Source organism: Odocoileus virginianus, chromosome 3 (genome assembly GCF_023699985.2).
Source record: "Odocoileus virginianus isolate 20LAN1187 ecotype Illinois chromosome 3, Ovbor_1.2, whole genome shotgun sequence".
Lineage (NCBI taxonomy): Eukaryota > Metazoa > Chordata > Mammalia > Artiodactyla > Cervidae > Odocoileus > Odocoileus virginianus.
In genome coordinates, this window is record NC_069676.1 from 12,950,417 (window position 1) to 12,959,695 (window position 9,279).

At 49.6% G+C, this 9,279-nt stretch overlaps 1 protein-coding gene across 7 annotated transcripts in view; it reads left to right on the forward strand.

Moving 5' to 3' along the window:
• PDE4A (phosphodiesterase 4A) overlaps positions 1-2,839 on the forward strand; it is a 49,185-nt gene extending 46,346 nt beyond the window's left edge. For all 7 annotated transcript variants that reach the window (XM_070464222.1, XM_020902371.2, XM_070464218.1 and 4 more), the window contains one exon: positions 233-2,839. In XM_070464222.1, coding sequence (XP_070320323.1) covers positions 233-931 — 699 coding nt within the window. In that variant the 3' untranslated portion in view covers positions 932-2,839. The remainder of the gene's footprint in view (positions 1-232) is intronic.
• The last annotated feature ends 6,440 nt before the right edge of the window (positions 2,840-9,279 follow it).

Here is a 9,279-nt window from a genome sequence, read left to right on the forward strand (position 1 = left end):
AAATGGCATCAGTATCTCTTATTTTTATTTAGTTTTTGCTGCACTGCGTGGCATGCAGGATCTCAGTTCCCAGATCAGGGATTGAACCCTGTCCACCTGCCATGGAAGTGCAGAGTCCTAACCTTACCTGGATGACCGGGGAAGTTCCCTGCACCAGCCTCTTTTAAATTTTATCAGATCCCGCAACATGGTGGTGCCATCTCTGGTTTCTGCTTCCCTCCCGCTCCCTCAGGTGGGTTTCATCGACTATATCGTACACCCGCTGTGGGAGACGTGGGCTGACTTGGTCCACCCAGACGCCCAAGAGATCCTGGACACTCTGGAGGACAACCGGGACTGGTACTACAGCGCCATTCGGCAAAGCCCCTCGCCACCGCCCGAGGAGGAGCCTGGGGGACCGGGCCACCCCCCACCACCAGACAAGTTCCAATTCGAGCTGACGCTGGACGAGGAAGAGGAGGAGGTGTGCAGTGTCCCAGGCGCAGTTGCAGTTCAGGAATTGTACACGGCCCAGGACGCCTCCCCACCTGAAGGCCCTTTGGAGCTTGATGGCCAGGATCCGTCTGCGGAGGTGGAGATAGAGGAAATGTACTTGACCCGGCGAGTGGACGCCACAGGTAGTGTGGCAGCTGGTCAGTATGTGTCCGTGCCCCGAGGCGCATCCGTGGATGTCTACGTGGGCTGCCGCCACAGCATCCCTGCCCTGTCTCCTAATAGCCTTGCTCCACTTGCCTTGAGGACACCGCCCCCTCCAGAGGACGACCCGGGCCTTCTGGGCCTCCCCTCCATGGCGGCCGAGGTGGGGGCCCAAAAAGAGCATCAGGCTGCCAAGAGGGCATGCTGTGCCTGCACGGGGACATCTGGCGACGATCCCACTCCTGGAGCACTTCCAGCTCCCGGAGGCTGGGGGTCAGCTGGTGGCCCGACCTGAGCGTCAGTCCCTGCACCCGGTTGGCCTCCGTGCCACCCGCCACCGCCACCACCATCACCCCCTGACCTCCTCCACTGCCTCAAAGACTCTTGGGCCTCCTGAGAAAAAAGAAAACAGAAAAGTGGGTTTTTTTTCTCTTTTCTTTTTTTCCTCTTTCCCCCCCACCCCCACCCAGGGGCCTCTTTTTGGAGGTGGGGGCTGGGGAACCAGGGGCTGAGGTCCCGGAAGTGATTTTATTTTTGGAATTTTAATTGTTACATTTTTAGAAAAAGAAAAAAAAAAAAAAAAACAGGATGAAACACAGCAACTGTAGACGCTCCTGTTCCCGGCTCCCCTTGTCGAGTTCCAACCACCCCCCCCCCACCCTACCTCGTCAGCCCCCACTCCTCACCACCGTCACCCAGGTTCCAGGCTTAGTCTTCCGGCCTCTTGGGGCTCTTTGCCTGGTGTAGAATCTCCCTCCAGACTTCTTCTGAATTTTGGGAGGATCTCTAGAACCCAGCCAGGAATAGCCATTCTGGGTGGGGCCCCTGGGGGTGGGGAGGGGTCGCCCAATGTAGGGGGGGCCCCAGCTCCAGTCCTACTCTGGCTTTCTGCCCTCCCCTCCCCAGAAGTCTTCCGCCTCATTTTGCACAAACCTGGCAATACTGACTCGAGGGAACCATGGGGCTTCAGGAGGCAAGGGGAGGGTGTCAGAGGGACATTCACACCACCAACCTGGGGTCTGAGGTTTGAGGAGGGCCTGATCCCACTTTCCCCTCCACTCATCACCCCTTTCCTCTTCCACTCCGGGTTTTGGTTTGAATTTTCTCCGTTTGGAGAGGGGGGATGATTTGGAGCCACCCCCCTTCCTTCCAGCTGCTTCTCCTCTTGTTTCTGCCTTAATGATTCCCACGGCCATAGGAGAGGGGGTTGCAGTGGCTCCCACTTGCACCTCGAGTGGGGCGGGGCCAGGCCCAGAGTTCCTGTCCTGGGTATGCCCCCTCCCCAGCATCCTCCTGCCCACCCCCAACTCTTTGCCCTAGGAGGAAGCAATAACAGTGTACACCTACATCCCCTTTCTGGGCAGCCCACCCCACCCTGGCATCAAAGTCATTTCTCCTTTCATCCCCCACCTTGCCAAGCCTCCCTGTCTTCCCCTAGCTATTCCCTGGAGCAATACGATGGACAGATGCAAGGCCATTTTTCTTCAAGCCATGGGGGGACTATTTGGAAGGAAAGACCCCCACTTCCCCCATCCGCTCTGCCCCTCAGCTTGGTTCTGCGGCTGGGCAGGACCGGCCTCTCTCATCTTCCTCCCCTCCGATTCTGAGCACACGGTACTGTAGCCCCCAGCTCCCCCCAGCCTTCCATCTGTCTGTCCTTCCCTGTGGGGAGTACCGCCATTCCCACCCCCAAGATGCTGTACAGGGTTCATTTTTGTAGCGAAAGTAGTTTCAGTCCCAGCCGGCGAATGGAGGGGGCCTTTTCTTTTGGTTTCTTTCTTTCTTTCTTTTTTTTTTTTTTTTTGTACATACTGTAAGGCTGGTTTGTAAATTATTCTACAGAGGCAAAAAGGGAAATAAACTTGCCCTTCCTCCACTGACTCAGTCAGGGGAAAGAGGGGTGGGGGTCTCCCAGGGGGAGTCTCCATTCCTGCTGTATTATACAAACTGTACCATAGACCCCCAGAAGTGTGGAGTCAGTGCTGTTTAACAGGGAGTCATGTGATCAGAGGGGGAGGTGAGGGCTGGGCAGCACCTGCCCCTCTCCCTGTCCCCAGGGACCCAGGGGAGGGGAGCCCAGGACGACACCCACCCCCCCGGGAGCTGCTCAAGTGTTGTCCAGTTTAACGATCAGTCAGTCGGTCCGCTGATCGATACTCAACCCTTCGATCTTGTCTCCAATTAAACCAAGGCTTTCACTGATCTTCATGGCTGATGTGGCTTCTTTTCCCATCCTATTTCTCAAGGTGTGTCTTGTGAGTTGTCTGTCTGGGGCCAGGTAGGGGTAAGGAATGGACTCAGTCCCTGCCCTTCGCTGGGCAGATAGAACTTGAGGGGGTTCTGAGAGCTTGGCAAGAGGCAGCCCCCAGGCCTGGGCCAGGTCCAGACACAGGGACTGCTGCGGGTTATAAAGCGAGGGTTCAGACCACACAGTTTTTGGAGGCTAGGAAACCCAGGTAAAGAATCCACCTGCCAGTATAAGAGACAAGTGTTTGATCCCTGGGTCAGGAAGATCCCCTGGAGGAGGGCATGGCAACCCACTCCACTATTCTTGCCTGGAGAGTTACATGGACAGAGGAGCCTGGCAGGCTACAGTCCATTGGGTCACAGAAGAGTCGGATGTGACAGAGCACACAGACCCAGGTAAGCCTTGTTTCTCTGAACGTGCAGCATATCTGACGCAACTCGGGTTCTTCTGGTACCACAAAGTCATTCCTGGAAACCGAGAGGATCTGATTGACCACGCCTCCAACATCTGGTGGCCAGGTCATGATAAAAGATCTTGGGTCAAATTCTGCTGTGAAGACAGTAAACTTGATGCACCAGCACAAGAGAATTGACATCTGAAAGTTTCATGAATTCTAGCCATTATGGTGTTGGAACCATCAATGCTATGGTAAGTCTCTTCAGTTGTGTCTGACTCTCTGTGACCCCATGGACTGTAGCCTGCCAGGCTCCTCTGTCCATGGGATTCTCCAGGCAAGAATACTAGAGTGTGTTGCCATGTTCTTCTCAAGGGGATCTTCCCAACCCAGGGATCGAACCCGAGTCTCTCATGTCTTCTGCATTGACAGGTGGATTCTTTACCACTAGTGCCACCTAGGAAGCCCCCCTCAATGCTGCATTAAAACAAAACAAAAATTAATACCCTAAAGCCTGTGAACCTTATGCTGTGTATCAGGCAAGATGAATCCTCCCAAGTTCACACAGGACCGGCTCAGCATTTTAGCTCTTTGTTTTTTTAACTTTTTATTTTGCATTGGGGTATAGCCTATTACCAATGTTGTGATAGTTTCAGGCGGACAGCACAGGGTCTCAGCCATACATAACACATATATCCATCCTCCCCCAAACTCCCCTCCCATCCAGGCTGCCACATTTTAGCTCTTGTTTTTCTAGTGTCTTCATACAAGGTTGGGAGTGAGTGAGTCTCAGATTTATTTTAAACAATGCATGTTTGAATACTGTTAATCCCACCCATGGGAGCCCATTTTTCCAACCTTTGTCAGGGTAATTAAGAAGCCCCGATTTCACAAGTAAAACTAAGAGTTTCTGCCATTCATTATGCTAACAAGCAGAACTTCCCTTGTGGATAAAGATAGAAGTGTTTGTGATGCAGGCTTTCAGGTTAGAATACTGGCTGCCTCTGGTGTGTAATAAACACACGTACACACATAGTGCTTAAGCCGTTAAGCACGGTGGGATCAGTATATATTCACAGCATGAGTCTTCTGAAAATGATGGCAGCTTCCCTGGATTTGAGGAAAGATTGACCAGCGTCCCTGGTGGCCCAGTGGTAAAGAATCCACCTGCCAGTGCAGGAGATGCAAGAGACTGGGTTCAATTCCTGGGTTGGGAAGATCCCTTGGAGTAGGAAATGGCAACCCGCTCCATTATTCTTGCCTGGGAAATTCCATGGACAGAGGAGCCTTGGAGGGCTATAGTCCATGAGTTCACAAAGAGGCGGACACGACTGAACGACTGAGCATGCACGCGTGACCACCTACTCTGCTAGTTGTCTCTAGTGGCCAAGGATTAATTTAAATCTCAGCTCTAGCTGTGTGACCTTGGGTATGATCTCTCTGACCTTCAATTGCTTCATTTGTAAAATGGGAAGGACAAAAGTTCCAGACTAGAGAGAGCTATCCAGTGAAACTTCATGGTGGTGGAAACGTTCTGTGTCTGCGGTATCTAACAGGGCAGGCACTAAGCCCCAGGTGGCTCTTAAGGACTTGAAATGAGGCTAGTGCAATCAAATTGGAGTTTTAATTTTCTTTTACGTTAAGTAGCCGCATGCAGCTACTGGCTACTATATCTGAATGTTCCTTATTGGCACTTAAGCAAGAGGGTTAATGTAGAAGATGGAATGCACACAAAGCTTTGCCTGCTTGACTTTGGCTTAAAGATTCGTGGCGATATTGTGGCCCAGAGGAGCAGGGACCAACCTGGACCCAGAGGGGAGGAACGAAGCTGGAAAACTAGGCAGAAGTTGCCAGGGAATCTGAACTTTGCGCAAGATGCATTGAGGAGACACGGATGTTTTCCCGAGGGTGTTCCTAAGGCAAGCAGAGTCGGGGAAAGGGTGTCAGGCTGGGGGTCAGGAGGCGACAGTATCAATCCCAGCCTGCAGCAATTAGCAATTGGCTGAGCCTCCTTGCTCCGGGCCTCAGTTTTCCGAAGTGTAAAAGGGTAAGTGTGATGTTCTATATGCCTCCTGAGTTGAGACTTGGTGACAGTGTGAGAATGTGGGTTAAAGGACAGAGGTAGCATGTGACCGTCAGCTGCCTCTTTAAAATTCTCCTGTTGGGGAGTTCATCTTTCCTTGGGGAAAGATGAGCAAGGTCAGAGAAGCTCTGTAATCTGAACAGGACAGGGGCCCTGGCAAGGGGTGGAGTCACTTCATTCTCTGAAGTTGACATCAGCCACTTGCAGGCTACAGGGTTCTGGGGCAAATGGCTCCGCCTTGCCCAACCTTTAGAGGGCCCTGCCTTGTGCTCGACTCGTCACTCAGACTATTTTATCAGCTTTCCAGCTGTCCTTGAGATACGCACTGTCATTTTGCTGATGAGGAAACTGAGACTGAGACGTGATCTCACAGTGTTGAGAAAATTCGGGGAAATAAGGTGGGGATCTTACTTCACCCAATGCCTGTTTGACAATGATAGCTGCCTGGTGTGTGCAGTCATGTCCAACTCTTTGAGACCCCATTGACTGTAGCCCACCAGGCTTCTCTGTCCATGGGATTCTCCAGGCAAGATTACTGGAGTGGGTTGCCAGGCCCTCCTTCAGGGGATCTTCCTGACCCAGGGGTTGAACATGTGCCTCCTCATCTCCTGTACTGGCAGACAGGTTCTTTACCATTAGTGCCACCCGGGAAACCCCAGCTGCATTGTACTTTTATATTATTATTGCTATTTTAGTTCACATGCACAAAATCCTGAGGTGTGGGTAATATTTCCCCCTTTCTCAGCACAGAAAATATGAGGAAGTAAAATGAAGACAGTTTTCTTTTTTCACTTATTGGCAAATAATGAAAAAATGGACCACCCAAGGGGTGGGTGAAGCACTTTCATAGCTCATTAGTGCTCGTAGAAATTGGCACATATAACTTTCTGGGAGTGGTCTGACAATATTCATCAAAAACGTAGCAGCATGCATTCAACACAGATGTTGCACTTTAAAAAATACTTATCCTAAAGAACCAACTGGTACCTAAAATTGCAGGTACCAAATGCCCATTCTATTGTTTTGATCAGAAGAGTGAAGAATTAAAAATCCAGATGTCAAAAAAAAAAAAAAACCCAGATGTCCAAACTTAGGAAGTCATTAAATTATGTTTCCTGTATGATGAAGTAATATGCACTTATTAAAAACAATGAGTTGGGTCTATATTTATTGAAATGACAAGATGTTCACAGTGAGAAGAGCAGGCTTCAAAATGTTCTGCATCATACCATCTTATGTATGTGCATAGAAAAGACAGTTTGTTCATCAAAATATTAAGTGTCTCCAGTGATAGAGTGTCTTCTGTTGTGTAGTCCTCGATATTTTCTGAATTTTTGCAATGGGCATGTATTACTTTTATAATCAAGAGGAAGTTATTTCATAATCAGAGGAAAGAAATTGCCAGTATTTGTTATCGGGGAGCCACGAAAGCATGGTAGATAAGCACACAGACAGGATTCTGGTTGCCACTGCCAGTTAATGACTTAGTTTTGAGTATATTACTTACTCTTTCTGTGCCTCAGTTTCCCTCGCTGTAAAATGCAAATAATAATCGGTTTGCCAGGCGATTACTTTGTGCCTGGCGCTGTTTATTTTACATAAGTCATTGCACTGAATACTGGCAGCAGCCCTTCCAAGTCTGTGCTGTTATAAAATGGGTCACAGGCGAGGACGGAGGTAGGGCTGGGCGATAGAACCCCCGTGCGCCCCCCAGAGTGGGTCTGAGGAACTACAGCAGACAGAAAGTTGCGCACGCGCCGACTGGTTAGGAGGTGTAGCTAGGACGCGCGGCAAGCTTGCTTCCCCCTGCGCTAGATTGACTATCTAGTTCTCATTAGTCAAGAAATCAGCCAATAAGCGGCACGACCGCTTAGCTTTTCGCACCTGAGGACTGAGCGGAGCTGAGGAGCTTGGACCGAGGCAGGTGCGAGGAACCCTGAGGGAACCTGGCGTCACTCCCTGCCTACCTTCCTGGGACTGACCCCTGCGCCGTTCCCACTTTCTTAGAGGGACCCTGGCATCATTCCCCCCTTCCTGAGGGGGTCACAGCATCCTCTCGCCCTCCTGAAGTGTGAACCCTAACATCTCTTTTTTCCGAGAGCGACGCCAGGGTCTTTCCAACTTCCTTAGGGAATCATGGTGTCAGTCCCCTCCCTGATGGGGCCCCCAGTATTATCCTTCCTGAGGGAGGCAACCCTGGCGTCGCTCCTTTTTGAGAGGGTCCCCTCCCATGTCATCCTTTCCTAATAGGATCCCTCAGAGTCATCCACCCCCTTCCTAAGGGGTTCTTCTTCCTGAGAAAGGGTCTGGCACGGCCTCTCCCGTCCTGATGGTTTGTCGTCATAGCCATCCCCACACCCTGAAAGGACCCATAACCCCCTTCTCTCTGAGACTCTCATCCTCCCTTGCAATTTGAGAAGGACCCTTTCCAGGGCTTCCGTGGTCCCCATACATAAAAAGTTCCAAAGTTCCCTCCTGCGCTTGGGGAGAGAGGGAAGGCAAGACTCAAATCACCCTCAACATATATGGGGGGGGGGTGAAATTAGATAAAGGAACTCACCATGTCCCCTGAGAAAACTTTTAAGGAACTGAGGCTGTTTCTCCTCAAATGGCAGCTGGAGGAAGGATCTCAAGTTGCCTTAAAATATTCATCAAGAGCTTCTCACGGTTCCTGACATTATCAGCAGGTACTTACTGAGCCGGATATGTGCTGGGTGCTACGTTAAAGAGTGATTCCTCTGTTCCATGAAGTTCCAAGGAATCTGATGGTAACAAAGAAAGGTCAAAAGGACTTCTTGGGTTGAACTAAAATCACAATAGGCTAAGTAATTCTACTCTGGCACAGAGTTGGTGAGATTTACCCCCTTGGAGAAGCATCTGGAAGACCTCACCAATTCCATTCACAAATGTTTCTTCTACGTCCATTGTGACCAAAAATTCATCTACTTGGGACTTCCCTGTAGATGGGGAAGACTTCCCCATTGAGCTGCTTAGGCTCAATGCTCAGTGTACGGAGCCCAAGTTTAATACCTGATCAGGGAACTTGAGCCCACATGCTACAGCTAAGAGTTCTCTTCCTGCAACTAAAGATCCCATGGGTGGCAACTAAGACCTAAGATACAGCCAAATAGATAAATAGATATAAGTATTTTTAAAAGAATTTACTCGGCGTTCAAATATGGGTGAAGCTCCTATTGTGTGCCAGTAAATAAAATGGTGAACAAGAGGAAGAATAGAAGAATCATCATGAATACAAGGCCAAAAATACCTTGCTTGTGACTTCTGCAAGCTACTTTCTCCTAGCGCACTCCTCTAGGAAAGTTTCTGGTTGTACATCAGTGAAATGCAAATAACTGTCCACCACCCAGTCACATTGACCACAGGCTGTGTGTTTTATTTTTTTTTTTTTCATCTATTTTTATTAGTTGGAGGCTAATTACTTTACAATATTGTAGTGGTTTTTGCCATACATTGACATGAATCAGCCATGGATTTACATGTGTTCCCCATCCCAATCCCCCCTCCCGCATCCCTCTCCATCCCATCCCTCTGGGTCTTCCCAGTGCACCAGCCCTGAGCACTTGTCCCATGCATCCAACCTGGGCTGGTGATCTGTTTCGCCCTTGATAGTATACTTGTTTGAATGCTGTTCTCTCAAAACATCCCACCCTCGCCTTCTCCCACAGAGTCTAAAAGTCTGTTCTGTACATCTGTGTCTCTTTCTGTTTTGCATATAGGGTTATCGTTACCATCTTTTAAAATTCCATATATATGCATTAGTATACTGTGTTGGTCTTTATCTTTCTGGCTTACTTCACTCTGTATAATGGGCTCCAGTTTCATCCATCTCATCAGAACTGATTCAAGTGAATTCTTTTTAAAGGCTGAGTAATATTCCATAGTATATATGTACTACAG